The 17,558-nt window shown below is 31.0% G+C and overlaps 2 protein-coding genes across 4 annotated transcripts; one reads left to right on the top strand and one right to left on the bottom strand.

The window, feature by feature from the left end:
* The first annotated feature begins 5,290 nt into the window (after positions 1-5,290).
* LOC137821235 (ABC transporter B family member 19-like) lies at positions 5,291-14,276 on the top strand. Its single transcript, XM_068625735.1, has 10 exons — positions 5,291-5,592; positions 6,251-6,305; positions 8,214-8,389; positions 8,483-8,683; positions 8,836-9,095; positions 9,188-9,501; positions 10,373-10,596; positions 11,751-12,094; positions 12,189-12,628; positions 12,796-14,276. The coding sequence occupies exons 1-10, from the start codon at positions 5,326-5,328 to the stop codon at positions 14,274-14,276; spliced, it is 3,762 nt and encodes a 1,253-aa protein (XP_068481836.1). The 5' UTR covers positions 5,291-5,325.
* LOC137821234 (ubiquitin carboxyl-terminal hydrolase mug105-like) lies at positions 11,446-17,371 on the bottom strand. 3 transcript variants are annotated; one of them, XM_068625734.1, is made up of 7 exons: positions 17,157-17,347; positions 16,977-17,076; positions 15,667-16,397; positions 15,462-15,573; positions 14,748-14,843; positions 14,429-14,561; positions 11,446-11,976 (listed from the first exon to the last, which is right to left on the bottom strand). In XM_068625734.1, exons 1-6 carry the CDS (start codon positions 17,222-17,224, stop codon positions 14,478-14,480), a joined length of 1,191 nt encoding a protein of 396 aa, XP_068481835.1. In that variant the 5' UTR covers positions 17,225-17,347; the 3' UTR covers positions 11,446-11,976; positions 14,429-14,477. The 3 variants fall into 3 exon arrangements, with proteins under 3 accessions (XP_068481835.1, XP_068481834.1, XP_068481833.1); XM_068625733.1 differs by lacking the exon at positions 11,446-11,976 and adding an exon at positions 12,708-14,329; XM_068625732.1 differs by lacking the exon at positions 11,446-11,976 and having other exon boundaries at positions 12,708-14,561; positions 17,157-17,371.
* Between the last annotated feature and the right edge of the window lie 187 nt (positions 17,372-17,558).

The following is a 17,558-nucleotide window of genomic DNA, read 5'->3' as shown; positions in this document are numbered from 1 at the left end:
GATATACCAAAATGATTTAGGATGATACAAAAGAATGATTAATTATTAACTAGATATCAAGATTGTGTTATAAATAATGATAATAACCCATTATGTGAAGATTATTATTTTTGCTTTATTTATATATTGTGAAAAAGAAAACACTTTAAGTGATGAAAATTAAAAATAAAGCAATACAAGAAAAAAGTATTTTTAGTGAATAATTCACTACTAAATGTTATAAATATATCATTATTAATATCTTATAACAATAATTAAATTGTCACTAATACTCATCTCACTATGTCCATGTAACAATAATTTTAAATGTCACTAAAACTAAGTTTTATATTGTAACAAATGTAATTAAATGTAATATTAATAGTTTAGTTGTCACTAGTATATTTCATGGTGATAATAATGAGTTATCACAAATATATAAGATAATAATTCTAATATTAAACTTTATGTAACAATTATTTTATCATCATTGTTAGAATTTATGAGTGTTTTTTTTATTAATAACAAAAAATATATTAAATAAAAAAAATATTGAATATAGAAACATTAAGGATGTTTCAACCTTTGTACAAGGTAAAAAAACAAAAATAGGAAAAGAAATATGATTACAAATAAAACCCCACCTACTAAAAACTCAAAAACTTATCACAACACCCACAAAAAACATGTGATACCATTTATACACACAGACAAAACTTTATCCAAAAAAGTGTTGCAAAAACCCAAAACAACAAGGACCTTTAGAAATGCAGTGGATGTTCCTTCAACTTCCTTGCACCCTTTTGTCCTTAAGAAATTTGAATTGTGCATCAAAATGTGCATAGAAGATGTCCTCCAAAACTAGTTGTTTAGCACATCTAGGAACATATTCATTGTTAAACTGGCTAAATCAACTAACCCCAAACTTTTTACATAATAAATCAATAGCAGACAAACAAATAATCACATACACAATAATAAAACACTAACTAGATAAGGTTTTGATAGACAACAATTTTGATACATATTTGACAACAATGTAAAACTAAATTCATGGTGTATACAAAAATCCTATTAGAGTGGTGTGGGTGTAGAAAAAAGGCACAATCCCAAAAGGAGAAATTTATTTTAAAAAACAAATTTAGTTACAAAATAATATAAGCAAAAAATTAACATTTTTTTTAAGAACATATCTACAATTATATTGAATAAAGATCATGCTTTTCACCCATGGTCAAAGCTTATTGAAATATGATTCCACAATATAAAAAAATGATAATTGAAAAGAAAAATGAATTAGTGTAAAGAAGTTACAAATATTTTTATAAAAACATTTATAGAGTATTCTACGTATTAAAGAAAGTACTTGAAATTATAAAAAACTTGATTTAAAATAAAAAAAAAAGTAACAACTAATACAAGAAACAAGAAGATGTCATTAAAAAAAAATCTACTAGCAACGTTATTAATGCATAGCGGAGGCACTAGCTTAACTTAGCTATCAAGACGAAGATTTAAGTATTATGGGCACCACCATTTCTTAGACTTTAAGTTTTCAATATTTTATTGGTTTCCAAAGCCTATTAAAAGAGTGTATTAAAAGAGTGATGATGATATCTTAATACCACAATAATTAACATACACTTCACAAACAAATAAAATAATATTTTAATTATATTTAATTTTTTTAATTAAAAATATTATTATATTGTTATAATGTGTCGTCAAATATATGTTTTCACGGTATATGGTGTAAAAAAGTATTTTTCCCATTCCTATAAAAAGGGTCAATGACAACACTTATGGATGTATCATAATTTAGAGAAAATTTGTAAAAAATAGTATTAATTTGTGTATATTTTCTTCCTTATCTTTTTCGGTACTTAATTTGATCTTTGTTTAATTTAATTTTTATAATAATATATGTTATTTTTACTAAATAAAATTATACTGATAAGAACTGAATGAGTCACGTCACTCGATATTATTGACAAATCGATCCGATGATCAACCACATTAACAAATAAATTGACAATAAATGATAAATAAGAAAACATCTTATAAATCAGGTAACCTCCCTGTAAATCTGAGTCATACCCTACCAAATCTGGAAAACCTTCTGCAAGTTCACTCCCGACAAAATGTTAAGGAGTTGAGAAATTGAAGGGTTGAAATCTAAAAAAATTGAAGAGTTTAAAGAGAGGAAGTTCAAGAGAAGGCGATCGAAGACGAGATTACTAGAGGACGATGATAACAACACCAATTATTATCGTCAATCTAAAATAAGAGAGATTAATAAGTATAAATATTACTTAGACAAAAATAATAATATGTTATAATATAAATGCAAATTTCATTAGATTTTATAATGTTTAAAGTAAGGATCATTTAAAACTTCTCAAGAAAAAATTATTAGATCTTCTGTTAAAATCTATAAATAATAAGAGAAATGTATGAAATAGACATAATATCCATTTTTAATAGCAAGTAAAGGTTAAATACGGTGTCAAGCATTCTCTTTTTCGTAATTATTACCACCATTCTTAATAACTTACCAACTTTTCTTATTTCTGTGACCTATTCTAACATAACTAATGAGATAGATATTATTCAATTCATAAATTATTTTCCGTACAATTATTTTCCGTATTAAAGAGAGTCACATTATTAATTAACAATTCATGCATGGTTAAAATTATTAAATAATTCATAAATTTTACTAATATCACATCAACTAACTAACTGGTAACATAATAAATGCATCATACCTAAATTCACAACAAACTATACAACTTATCATTGTATTGTATGAAGTGTTGATTTGACAGATAAATTAATATTACAATAAATATTAGTGAATATAAGATGAGAAATATAGTTTGGTAATATAGTAAATATATAATTTGTTAAAATAATAAATATATAATATTACAAATATTATTGTTTCAATTCTTAATGAATGGATTTTTTTTATATATGGAGTGCTCTGAAGAATAAGTTAAATCAGAAGTCAATGTATAATATTTAATAAAAAAATGTTACTTTTAGAACAGTTTACAACCTTTAACATAACCACAGATCATTTTAAGTGTCTTTCTATATATTTTATTATTTTATCCTTATAAACATAATGAACACTGATTATGATTTTATGATGTATAACAAATTACTCATAATAGTTCTCTTCATGAAAGATTACACATGTTTTTATTATATAATTATAATATTAAAGAACTAATAAAATATTTTTATTGTTGTTTAATATTTAAATATTTTTATAATTTCAATATAATTTTTTAGTAATCATTTTCATTTTAATGATTAGTTTTTTAATTATAATTTTTATCTTTTATTTATCATTGAAAAAGGAGTGAACACTCAACGATATCTATGTTTCCATTAATAGAATACAAATAAAACATTTCACAATTTGAATCAACAATTAAACATGGAAGATGAAATTTGTGTTTTGAATTAACAAGTAAATAAGGGAAGGTGATTGTTAAACAAAATCTTTGGGTAAAAGTTAGTTTTAATATTTTTAAATTTTTTTAGATAACTTTAAATATAATATAATTTCATATTTTTAAATAATTTTAAGTGTACTTTTATACCTTCTTTTTACTATAGTACTCTCATTTTTGTCTAGTTGCAGTGTTTGAGATAACAGTTTCATCACTTCAACGTGTATGTAAAGATTGATGAGAAAATTCTTTATATTCAACATTTTCTATTTTGAAGATAATCTTTTTTAGTTTTAAACTTCATTTTTCATCTCGATGATTTTTTTCTTCTGAGTTTTGTAACTTCTAAATAATGACTAAATTTTAAAAAAATAAAATGTTGTTTTCACTCAAACTAATAATAAAAGTAAACATATTTTTTAAATATCTTTCAATTTTTTCTAATTGAGTTTTTTTATTATTCTAAAAAAAAATTTAATCATTGTTAACTTATATTTATATGATACAAATTAGCTCAAATAACTTAATACTTTTATTTAGTTTTTATTAGCATTTAAAATAAACAATATTAAACATATTTTTTTTAAATTAAACGTGATATTCTACTAATTATGATTTTTATAGAAAATTTTATTTAAGACATATTGAATTTTTAGTCTCTTTTTTATTTATATATATTTTTATTAAAAATTTTAAATTAAACGTTTTGTTAATTTTGGTTTATACTTCCATTAAAATGTGTTATTAAAATTAAAAAGAAAAATATAGGGATGCACGATATAGAGGTTCATGTAGAATTTTCTTAAAGTATTAGTTATTGATGATAAAAAAATGAAATTTATGTGTTTTTTTTAATATGTCTTTCTCTCTCTCTTAAATAGCGTTGAATATTGTTTTAGGTGTTTTAAAAGTATGTTGATTCTAAATTATTATTTTTTGCCTTGATTGTTACAATAAACATTAAATGATCTAACAAATTTTTAATTTATAAAATAATTTTTAATTTAGTTAACATAATAACTAATTATTTTGATATAAAAAATTATTATATATTTAATGATATTTTTTTGTATATTTAGTTTATAAAATTTCAAAAAATTAAAAGTTAATTAATACTCTACACAACTTCACTCTATCTTAATCCATTAGCATGCCATTTAAAATATATACACAATACATGTAAAAACTATCATTCGACTGTACAAATATTTAAATATCATGTAAAAAAACTATGTTGAAGACTATCACAATAATATATCACTTAATTAAAAAGTTGAATAAACATAACATTTTTTATTATTTTTCTTAATTATCTTACTGTTATTTGATAATACGTTAACACGTCTCCATCTACAGGGTGAAGTGTATTTTACCTTTTCCAGAAAAAAACTAAGTGAATATCCTAGACATCTTCGAATGTACATTAATAAGTTTCTTAGTTTAGATTTCATCCTATGAAGCATAAGCATTCATGAATGAACAAAGATATGTCTGAAAAGTGCGATTACAAAAGGAAAGAAACAATAAATGAAAGAAATAAAGAAAGAGAAACGAGAGAGAAGAGTTTGATGAATCACTTTACCTCATAACTTAATTAACAGAAGAGTTTGAATAAGAAAACAATTGTAGGCACATCGCTATGGTGACTTTGTGCATGTCGCTTTGTGTCCAACATATATCAAATCGTCAGCACCTTTGTGAACATCGAATGTAACAACTACAACATGATATTGCTGTTTTTCATACAAGTTCAGAGTGACCTCACTGAGGCATATTCTATATCCATATCCGTATCTTGCATATATAATTGAATAAAGAGAATGGTGCACACATGCAAGTTAAATAAGTAAGAGTTCATGCACTACTACTGGTGTTTCCATTGATGGCTCCCAAGGTTGTGCAAATGGTGGACTCTGGTGGTGATGATGAGCCTGAGAAGAAGAAGGAGGAGGTTGTTGAGACTTTGTCATTCTTCAAACTCTTGAGCTATGCTGACTTGGTAGATTGGATTCTGATGGGTTTGGGAAGTGTTGGTTCCATTGTGCATGGCATGGCACTTCCTGTGGGCTATCTCTTGTTGGGGAAAGCTCTTGATGGTTATGGAAACAATATCCAAGACCTAGATGCCATGGTTAAGGCTCTTAAAAAGGTTTGTATTTGCATATATCATCTTCACAAATAAACTTTCAGTTTAACTTAATATTGTAAAACCGACTTATAATTTGAGGTGTTTCTAACAATTTAAAACCGACTTGTGTTTCTAACAATTTTTTTTATTAGAATAAACTCTAACTGACTCTAATAACAAATATAAGTGATGTTTTTACACTGAAAGAAAATCATGAAATAGAAATCAATTTTAGAGACAAAAAATAATTAGTTGTTATAGTGTGTAAATTAGAGACCATTCTACAAAAAATTAGTTGGTTTCTAAATTAGTTTCTATTAAGGTTAAATAGTTTCTAAATTGATATCTAATTAGCTACCAAAGTTTTTGTTACCAAATTTAGAAAGTAAATAAACTAAATAATTGGTAGTTAAAACCTTGGTAACTAATTAGATACAAATTTAGAAACTATTTATAACAACCATAGAAACTAATAATTTTTGTAGGGTCTAAAATGATCTCTAATTTAGTCACTATAACAACTAATTATTTTTTGTTTATATAATTAGTTTTTATTTCATGATTTTCTTGTAGTGTTATTTATAGTCGATGTAATTTCTAATATAAAAAAAAACTAATGTTAGAAAATATTGTTATGGGAGTGGAATAAACTAATAGTGGTTGTTCTTATTATGTTCAGGTTGTTCCATTTGTGTGGTATATGGCCATCGCCACATTTCCTGCTGGGGTACTTGGTAAATTTTATCTTTCATGCCACTCATACTGTTAATCTAGGGTTTGTATAACAGAAAATTCTATGTTTACTTTTTTTTAATCCTTTAAATTCAGTAATTTATTTTAAAGAGTACCTCATAATTCTTATTTTTGGTGGAAATTAAAAATTTAAGCTAAATCTGACTGTGTTTTTTATTAATTTTACAAACTCTTTCATGAAACACTTTTCAAAAGTTAAAGCCAATTAAAAAAATTCATTTTATTCTATGAAATACATCTGAATTTATTAACCAGATTTTAGGACATATCTTAACAGTTATGATTTGAATAAAGTATACCATAGAACTAACTCGATATAAACGTGAAAATGTCTCTTAAAAGAAATATATTTTTCACATGAAGTTGTAAACTATCAAACCAGATATGGTCTACCTAATAAATTTAGATTGGTCTGATTTAGCTTATTTTTTAAATATAATACAAATTTGATCTGATCTTATATTGTTAAACCACAAGACACTTTGACCTCTTTTAAGATTTTTTTTTTTTTTTGAATTTATGTCATTTTCAAATTAATTTTATTTTTAGTTACTATAATATATATATATATATATATATATATAATTACTATTTTATAAAATGGATTGATGCATAAGCCCATGGGATGGGTCCACTTATATCTATTTAGATTATTGTCTAAATGAGTAAGGACAAAAATGACCATGTTCTATCTAAATCACAAGTTTATTGGTCTACTAAACTTTTTGGATTGGTCTATGAGGATAAACTCATTTTGAAAATTTTGGTGCATTATGTATTTAATTTATAATTATTTATATATCTCCATTTTTAATATTATTACTTCATTTAAATTTTAATTAATTCAGTTTTTAAAATTTGGAATACAACATTAAATCAAATATGTCTTTCTTTTTTTTAAAATAAAATAATTTTTTTAAGATTAGTCTATGGGAAATTAATTTCTTAATTTTTTTATTAAGCATATATTGGATTTTTTTTGGTCATTTTTTAATTTAAAATTTTATCCTTTAGCAATAAAATTAATTCATCTATTTAATAAAATACGTAATTAAATAATTTATTTTTCTTTAAAAAATAATTAGATAATTTCTCTTTTAAAAATAATTGTTGTATAATTCTTACTATTTTTACAAAATTATATATTTATATTTTATTATTTTAATAAATTTTTAATATTAGTTTTTATAATATATATATTTTTAAAATTATAGGATTTTAATATAATAAAAATGTGAATACACATAAATTGATGAGTTTTTATGTTTTGAAATTGATGAGGTTGATATGTGCTAGTCCACCCACTTACTGCATCAAGCTCGCACTTTAAACATACTCCCTTGGATTTTTTCGATCTAGCCTGCATGTTGATAACAAATTAAACTAAAAATATCACTTTAGAATATAAAATTTGATTCATTTTAAAATCTAACTATAAACAATCAAATTTAAAAAAAAAAATCGTCCAAAATGGTAATATATGACTCTGATAACATCACCTAAGGTTGAATCAGGAGATTGTGTCTATATTTGATAACTTGCATGAAATACAAGTCAAGTCTGCAACAACAATAGTACTACTTTGAAGACTTAACATGTATTTTGTGGAGATTTACATTGGATTACTATAAGATTTACAAGTACAAAATTTAATTATATTTTCACCTGTTTCATTCAGCTTAAATAAACTTAAAATTGGAAGTATGACTTCATAAATCTAAAGCAAAATCAACCTCATTTAGTAGACTTATGAAACCAATGCAAAGGCATATGTTGACCAGAATGCATCACATGCATGGTGCTTTTCAATCTCATAAGCAAACATAATGAATCATAATATTATTCAGCCAGCAGCATTAATCTTCCTGACAAGTTTGAAACATGCGCAGAAATTGGTTGCTGGATGTATGCAAGTGAAAGACAGTTATTGCGGCTAAGATTAGCATATCTAAGAGCAGTTCTGAACCAAGATATAGGAGCTTTTGATACAGAGTTAACAAGTGGGAAAGTCATCAGTGGAATAAGCAAGCACATGAGTGTCATACAAGATGCCATTGGTGAGAAGGTCAGAAAATCAATATTGGTCACAAGTTTCACCTTGCTCCCTCTTTCTTCATTCACAGTATATTTGAATCCCAATTGACTTTCTTTCTCACAGTTGGGTCACTTCACCTCTAGCTGTGCAACTTTCTTTGCTGGAATTGTGATTGCTGCCATATGCTGTTGGGAAGTGACGCTTCTCTGTTTAGTGGTTGTCCCACTTATCCTTATAATTGGGGCAACTTACACCAAGAAAATGAACACCATATCAACCTCCAAAATGCTTTTCCATTCTGAAGCTACATCTATGATAGAGCAGGTATATGCACACATAGTTACATTTACATAAATAAATACAAGTCTTCAACAACAATAGTACTTCTAGTGTCACATAAATGTGCAGTATGAGACCTAGCTCAATCCACTTGAATCCAATTTTTGTTTTAACAAGCTCTGATGTGGCTATTGCAGACAATATCACAAATAAAAACAGTTTACGCTTTTGTTGGAGAGAGCTCTGCAATCAAATCCTTTACAGAGAACATGGATAATCAATATATTATAAGCAAAGTGGAGGCAGCTGTGAAAGGAGTTGGGACAGGGATGTTGCAAACAGTGAGTTTCTGTTCTTGGGCGCTCATTGTATGGGTTGGAGCTGTTGTGGTCAGAGCAGGAAGAGCAACAGCAGGAGACATAATAGCTGCAGTGATGAGTATTCTCTTTGGTGCCATGTAAGGAAGAAACTACCTTGAGGCTTGTATAGAATGGAGAAAATGATTAGTAACTATTGATCAAGTGACAAAACTCTCATTGTGCATTGCAGATCACTCACTTATGCAGCACCAGACATGCAAGTATTCAATCAGGCAAAAGCTGCAGGATATGAAGTTTTCCAGGTGATCCAAAGAAAGCCTCTGATAAGTAATGATTCAGAAGGGAAGATGCCTAGCAAAATCAAAGGTGATATTGACTTTCAATATGTTCACTTTTCCTACCCATCACGGCCAGACAAACCTATCCTTCAAGGACTGTCCTTGTCAATTCCAGCTGGAAAGACAGTAGCACTAGTTGGTACCAGTGGCTGTGGAAAGAGCACTGTTATTTCCCTTGTTAATAGATTTTACGATCCCTCAAGAGGTTAGTTTAAATAATGTTCCATCATCTCTTTTATTTCTCTATTTTATCACATGTTTAATGTTGACGTGTGTTTATCTCTCTGGGGGGCTCCAATCCACAGAGGGATGCTTGATATTCCCCTTTGCTGTTACTCACTCATTGCGTTGTAATAGCCCCAAATTGCAAATATAGCGTTGTGTACATTACTCAATTGTTAGGATTATAACTTTAATAGTTATTTTTTTACAAGTAATATCTGTATGTGGGAAAACTACTATGTACATAAAAGTAATCAACAATATTTAGTTTTTTGTTTTAATTTCAAGTTGGTACTAAAACTTCCAATCTCAGAGACTCTACTTCCACAAGCAATTCAACCTGAGGCTGTCTTCATTGCAGCTGTTGAACAATCAGCTTCATTGGAGCTGTCCTTTATATTCGTTGTGCCTTCCTTAAACACAAACTTCTTAACATTCCAGCTCCCACCATGGCCACGGACTCACTTAATGGCTGCCCTTTAAAAGGGGCCTACCAAGAATCCAGAATTTGAATAGTTGGATAATGGGAGCATCATTGTCACAAGGATAGTTTGATTATGTGAGAACTTGTGAGTTGGAGTAGCTTTTGTTTGGGGCACATAGTGGCTAGAGCTAGATCCGTTGGCGCACGAAAGCTGAACGGCAGGGTGTGGATGTTACACAAGACATAAGAAGGCGCATGAGTTTGACATCTCAAGTAATTGCTAAAATAGCAATCATATTAAATGAGATACAAACTTAGATAAAAGAATTGATGGACTTTACGCCGACAATAAATTGGTTTGTAGGAATTGAATGTGAGATCTTGTATGATCTCAATGTTGCCAAGGCTGACATTGTTTAGCATATTTCAGGAGTTATCTTTATTGATCATCACAATATCAAGGATCTTAATCTGAAGTTCCTTCGACGAAACATAGGGGTCGTTTCCCAAGAGCCATCACTCTTTGCAGGCACCATCAAGGATAACTTGAAAGTGGGGAAAATGGAGGCAGATGATCAAGAGATTCAGAAGGCAGCAGTAATGTCAAATGCACACTCTTTCATATCTCAGCTGCCTAATCAGTACCTAACAGAGGTAAGCTATTTAATCTAGTATGTTACTTTTATAGCTTTACTATGTGTTTGATCTTCCTTTTATTGTATTAATTTTTTTTTACATTATTTGCATACATTAAACATGTTCTGATCCTTTTTTCTATTTAACGCCATATGACTAGTAATAAGGAAAAATAGAGACAATAAAGTAGTAAAAGGGATACAAACCCAAAGCTCAAACTCCTTGATTTGGATCTAAATTCCTTCAATTATGGTGCTTGGCAAATGAGACTATATCTTCAATTTTGGTCGTTGTTTTAATTGTGGATGCTTCTACACAATATTTTATCTAGGGAAAATTTAGTAATCTCCCATAAAGATTTGATTTGACTTAATGAGCCTATTGTTCTAAAAGCTACACTCACCTCTTTTTATGGGACGTCAGTATAATTTTAATCAACCCCCTTTGAAGGGAACGTGAGTGTAATAATAATAGAAACGCAAGGAAGTAGTGTTTTTTTTTTATCAGCACGCAAGGAAGTAGTGTAACTTTTAAAATAAGAGGAGTGCCAAGTACAATGGAGTTAAGCCCTCAGGGAAGGTCAATATAATTTAACTTTAACTTTAAAAATTAATAACAAAAATGCTTTCAATAATGATCAAATTGTCATCAATTCTACTCCATAGAATTAATTTAGGGATAAAAAAAAGGTTTAGATTTCACGGTGAATGGATTGATTACGATTGGCATAAGACCCAATGAATTTTTAAAAACATGTATTACAGTACTTCAAAAGTGATTCTACTTCAAAGTCCAAACACAACCCATTCTGCAATCCACATTTAACATATCATTATCAAATACAAATTAACCAATTTAACTTCAATCTTCATAAATCGACTCTTTCAAAATTAATTTTACTATCTAATCAAAGCTTCACAAGAGAATCGCCATAAAACATGATTTTTCTGTATTCCATTCATATTAACAGAAGTTTGAATGAGATGATCTTCTAACCTTCTAACCCACCATAAAATAAGTTGCATAGTCTTTCCAAGCTGCCCCGTTTTCAGCTGACCTCTTGCAGATGGAGATAAATAGATAGATGCCATTTAAAACACGTCTTCTGGCAACATATATTCCTTCCCCTCATAACATTTATGGTCTCATATGTCAGCTATGATGGTTGTCAGGTTGGAGAAAGGGGAGTCCAATTATCAGGAGGCCAAAAACAGAGAATTGCAATAGCCAGAGCCATTCTGAAAAATCCTCCCATCCTTTTGCTTGATGAAGCCACTAGCGCCCTAGATTCAGAGTCTGAAAAGCTGGTTCAAGAAGCACTTGAGACAGCTACGCAGGGAAGGACTGTCATCCTGATTGCACACAGGCTCTCAACAGTTGTAAATGCAGATATGATTGCTGTAGTCGAGAATGGACAAGTTGCGGAGACAGGAACACACCAGAGTTTGTTAGACACAAGCACATTCTATAGTACATTATTTAGCATGCAGAACCTTGAACCAGTTCCTGAACCCAGGTAATTGACAATATAAAGTACATTTTTTACATATACTATGAACCAAAGAGTAAGGAAGAAACACTCTAACCAGCTCTAAATGTTAAATGGATAGAGCTACGATTTCAAAGAATAAAAGTGCCCGCCAAGAAGATTTTCCTATTGAAACTAGACCACCAGTAGAGGTGCAGGGAGAGGTTCAAAGAAATATTACTGAGCACTCTGTGCTAAAGGAACAAAACAAAATGAGCAGCGGAAAAAGAAATATATTTTTCAGAATTTGGTTTGGTTTGAAAAAGAGGGAGCTGGTGAAGATTTCTATTGGCTCATTTGCAGCAGCTTTCTCTGGCATCTCAAAGCCATTTTTTGGGTTCTTCATCATAACCATAGGAGTAGCATACTTTAAGGAAGATGCAAAAACGAAAGTTGGACTTTATTCAGCCATCTTCACTGCAGTAGGAATGCTTTCATTATTCAGCAACACCATCCAGCACTACTTCTTTGGAGTGGTTGGAGAAAAGGCCATGGCAAATCTCAGACGTGCTCTGTATTCAGGTATCAGATATCCCCTATTAGAATTTCCATAAATGAATCTTATTTCTCCTTCCTGGGGAAAAAAAACTGAGGCATGAACTCAAAAGCCTAAATGATACATCACATGCATAAAATTCCAGAATGATTTAACAAACATCATCAGTCAATAATTGTTTTAACTTTTACAGGTCTGCTACGTAATGAAGTAGGTTGGTTTGACAAATCAGAGAATACTGTTGGTTCATTGACTTCGCGCATTATCAGTGACACTGCTATGGTCAAAGTCATCATTGCTGATCGAATGTCTATGATCCTGCAATGTGTTTCCTCCATACTGATAGCAACAGTTGTCAGCATGGCTGTCAACTGGAGAATGAGTTTGGTAGCTTGGTCTGTGATGCCCTGCCACTTCATAGGTGGTCTTATTCAAGCCAAGTCTGCCAAAGGATTTTCTGGTGACTACTCCGCTGCACATTCTGAGCTTGTTACTCTTGCATCCGAGTCCACAACCAACATAAGGACTATTGCCTCATTTTGTCATGAAGAACAAGTAATGAGGAAAGCCAAAATATCCCTGGAAATTCCAAAGAAAAAGTATAGAAAAGAAAGTATCAAATATGGGATCATTCAAGGCTTCTCCCTTTGCTTATGGAACATTGCACATGCTGTTGCTCTGTGGTACACAACAATTCTGGTTGACAGACGTCAAGCCAGCTTTGAAAATGGAATAAGATCATACCAAATTTTTTCTCTCACAGTTCCTTCTATCACAGAATTATACACACTGATCCCAGCTGTCGTCTCTGCTATCAATATACTGACCCCAGCATTCAAAACCCTTGATCGTAAAACTCAAATTGAACCAGACACACCAGATGATTCACAACCAGAGAGGATCCAAGGAAATGTAGAGTTTGAAAATGTAAAATTCAACTACCCTTCAAGACCCGAAGTCACTGTTCTTGATAATTTCAGTTTGCAAATTGAAGCTGGATTGAAGGTGGCTTTCGTAGGACCAAGTGGAGCTGGAAAATCCTCTGTTTTGGCCCTTTTACTAAGATTTCATGATCCACAGGGAGGAAAAGTATTAATTGATAAGAAAGACATACGGAAATATAATCTAAGATGGTTAAGGACACAAATAGGACTAGTACAACAAGAACCACTGCTCTTTAATTGCTCAATTAGAGACAACATTTGCTATGGCAATAATGGGGCTTCTGAAAGTGAAATGGTAGAGGTTGCTAAAGAAGCAAACATACATGAATTTGTAAGTAATCTACCAAATGGATATAGCACTGTTGTTGGAGAGAAAGGCTGCCAGCTTTCCGGAGGTCAAAAGCAAAGAATAGCCATTGCCAGAACAATACTAAAGAAGCCTGCAATTTTACTCCTTGATGAAGCAACAAGTGCTCTTGATGCTGAGTCAGAAGGAATTATAGTAAATGCTTTAAACGCAATACATCTGAAGGAAGACAGTGGCTTGCGTTCAAAAACCACCCGGATAACAGTAGCTCATAGGCTTTCCACAGTGATAAACTCAGATACTATAATTGCCATGGACAAAGGTAAACTTGTACAGATGGGTTCCCACTCTACCCTAATAGCAGCAGAGTCAAGACTTTATTCAAGGATGTTCAGGTTACAGAGCTTCGAGGAAACTTCATAGGTTTACACTTGACAGTTTTATACAGATCCTTAATCTGTAACTATGCAAAGTGCCTGTTGTATCAATTCATAAAATCAAGTTTTTCTTGAATTTCTTCTCCAGTGCAATAAAATTATAGTCAGAATAAGTGCCAAGAAAAATAGTCTAATTACATGAACTGGAAGACAGGGCCGGGATGTAGCAAGTGCTTTATATGCTTGTTTAAAATTCAAGGAAGATGCTATCAATTGTTTTCAGTTTTTCCACCTCCCCCTCACTAGCGATTCCAGGATCAACATAACACAACTGAAATATAAAAAAGACCATCAATCCTAATCATTTATGGTGCAATGCAATTATAATTTGTTGTTTTAAAATAAGTAAGACCTGGTACTGACTTTCATGCATTGGTTTGGATGGTAACCAGTTGGAAGACTGATTCCTCCCAAACCGTGTTCGAATGCTGGTAAATGAGAAAAAAAAAAGTAAGACCTGGTACTGTGGCTTCTTCAGTGTATGCATTCCCCTTTTTATGAGTTCCTCCCACCCAACTTTCTGCCTGAGGGATCTTTCAAGAGCGGCTGTACTCTATAATGGTAAATTACAACTTAAAACTAGAAATCGAGAATAATCATTAAACAACATACATCTTCCAAAAATCCATTTTAATGTACGTGAGCGTGTGTTAAACAGAGAGCAAGACAAATACTTCCAACTTGTTAATAAAGAAATGAATTGTCTTATACAGCTCATATTGTTCGAGATAATACAACCAGACAATGCATAGATAAAAGTGAGGATTATCATATGCGTGTCCTAATAATGCTGATATACTTTGCTATGTAATTTGGCCCTAGTGTCAATATAAATAATGTACTATTTTCTTTCAACAAGTTAGAGAATGCTTGATAAGAAAACAGTACCAATGGAGGGAAAAACTCTTGACTAGTTTAGTTGGATTCAGTAATAGTAATAATAAACATATTAAGAGAAGAAGCCAATGTAGCAAAGAATGAAAGTGCTAGGGAACAATTTCTTCCATTATTTATGGACTCTAACTGACTTTATACAATATAAGATAAGAACAACAACTCTATTCAAGTAACATATTTGTATTTCACAACTTTCTCTGTCTTGGATCTTTTCTGTTGTTCTTGACTTTCTTATCCCTCATTTTCCATGACGAAAAAAATGAAAATAAATTACCTGAGCAGGGTCCAAAACGAGGAGATTATATTGCAGATGTCTTTTTTGTTGATGGTTGACTTGAATTCCAACTATTGTTCTTGAGTGACCGTCATGCTGAAAGTATAAAGGCCTATCCAAGAAAGAATTCAAAAACTAAAAACACTTGTGAAACAAAATTATTTGTGTGATTTAAAAATTGTATCTAAAATACGCCCTCACTCACGTTTTCTCACTGATCACAACATGCTTCTGGCCAAATTGGATTGAGATTTTATCCAAAAAGTAATTCCACACAAAATCCATGAGAACGTGATAACCCCTGCCCTCTTTATCTTTCTCTTTTACCAAATTAGGAATACTTGTTTCATTTCTGGCATTGTCAGCGCTTGAACCTGGAATGGATTGGGATTCCTTAGGACCAAAATCCACTACTCTTGCCCGAAGAGCAAAGGAACGCAACAGAGCTGCACACTCAGTAGTTCCTATCCATTTTTTAGAACCAAAAATAACATGATTGAATTGAGCTGATCCAGGCAGATCAAAACCCTTCTCCCAAGCAATCTCGAGCCACCTTTGCAGCGACAAGATATCAGGAACAAATCCCGAACCACCAAACAAAGCTTTCCTTGCTTCAGGTCTTTGCACTAGCAAATGAGAACTAAGCATTTGAATGTTACGCCACCCACAACCCCATCCTGCATCCTCAGATTCAAGGCACTCAAAATGATCAACATAACCCGACAAAATGCTAATTGAATTTCCAATTTCAGACTCTAAACAATTTTTCAACAATGCCATCAAACCCGCTTCAACTTTGTAAAATTCACTCCTTGTCTGAGAAACAATCAAGCAAGAGATTTTGTCATTCGCTTTGCACTCCCCATTATCGCTACTAGTCTCACCACCACGCCAATACTTTGCTCCAGACAGTGAAACATAGGCAGCTTGCTCTCTCTGCAAAACATGATATAGCACAATGTACAGCACATAATGAATAGCTAATACATCTCTCATCTGGACTAGCATAAAAACTCCTCTACTTTAGACCATACATTATTTACAAGTCAAAACTTGTACTGTAACGAAAGGAGTAAAAAAAACACTTTCTCTTAGATCTCGTTCTACCTCATTTTATTCCTCATTCTACCACTTTTTCTACATCTCTCATCTGGACTAGCATAAAAACTCCTCTACTTTAGACCATACATTATTTACAAGTCAAAACTTGTACTGTAACGAAAGGAGTAAAAAAAACACTTTCTCTTAGATCTCGTTCTACCTCATTTTATTCCTCATTCTACCACTTTTTCTAGCTACCTCTTCTCTTTTTCCTCCTATATCTATTTTCCTCCTACCCCAAATCTACCCTAAAACGGGGTAGCCGGTCAATATTTTCCTCAACAGAAATTGTGGCATAGAAAGTAGATAGTGCTCAGATTCAACAAATCAAAATTAAGCCCATGCGGGAACATTTACATTCAAAAATCACTCACAAAGAAAACCTCAAAAAATGAGCAACAAAGTAGGTGTTACCGGAAGAGATTGAGGGGGTGCAGTGGCATCGGGAGAGCGATGAATTATTGGGGGCAGGTCAAAATCATGCTGGAGTTCCCAAAAATGAAAATTGGCGTGCCTGTTTTTGCAGAATCATATTCATAACAAAATGAAATGAAGGAACGTGAATGTGTATTATACACAGAGCAAGAGACATACTCAGTGAGTTGAGACAAGGGTAGACATGAATCGCAGAAGGGGCAAGTAGTGAATCGATCCGAATCCATGTTCCCTGCCACCAGAAAATGGAATTCAATGAAACGGTGACGTTGAATTGAAATGCATTTCACTTTTTCTTATACAACAAGTTATCTCAGAGTTTGAATAATTTCTCTCACACGGAATACACTATCACACAGAAATTAAGCATGTCCAGAAAATTAATTAAAAAATGTGCTACAACCTTAACACATTGCAGTGACATCACACTATTGAATATAAAATAACTCAGCTAGATTTAACTTTCAGACCATTTCTTCGTATTTTCTTCTTACATCTCCATATTTTCAGTTAAAAATCAGATTTATCTTAATGAAATTAAAAACTAAGTTTGATTTTCTA

This window comes from Phaseolus vulgaris, chromosome 9 (assembly GCF_000499845.2).
Source record: "Phaseolus vulgaris cultivar G19833 chromosome 9, P. vulgaris v2.0, whole genome shotgun sequence".
NCBI classification, from domain to species: Eukaryota; Viridiplantae; Streptophyta; class Magnoliopsida; order Fabales; family Fabaceae; genus Phaseolus; species Phaseolus vulgaris.
The sequence above is the reverse complement of the archived record's forward strand: the minus strand, read 5'-3'. Positions and strand labels throughout refer to the sequence as shown.

Coding starts and splice junctions, on each gene's coding strand:
- LOC137821234 (XM_068625732.1), bottom strand. CDS start 17,224: ATGGATTCGGATCGATTCACTACTTGCCCCTTCTGCGATTCATGTCTA. Junction 16,398..16,976: donor CACCCCCTCAATCTCTTCCG/GTAACACCTACT, acceptor CATGTTTTGCAG/AGAGAGCAAGCTGCCTATGT. Junction 14,844..15,461: donor TCGTTTTGGACCCTGCTCAG/GTAATTTATTTT, acceptor TTACCATTATAG/AGTACAGCCGCTCTTGAAAG.
- LOC137821235 (XM_068625735.1), top strand. CDS start 5,326: ATGGCTCCCAAGGTTGTGCAAATGGTGGACTCTGGTGGTGATGATGAG. Junction 6,306..8,213: donor ATTTCCTGCTGGGGTACTTG/GTAAATTTTATC, acceptor AAACATGCGCAG/AAATTGGTTGCTGGATGTAT. Junction 8,390..8,482: donor AAGATGCCATTGGTGAGAAG/GTCAGAAAATCA, acceptor TCTTTCTCACAG/TTGGGTCACTTCACCTCTAG.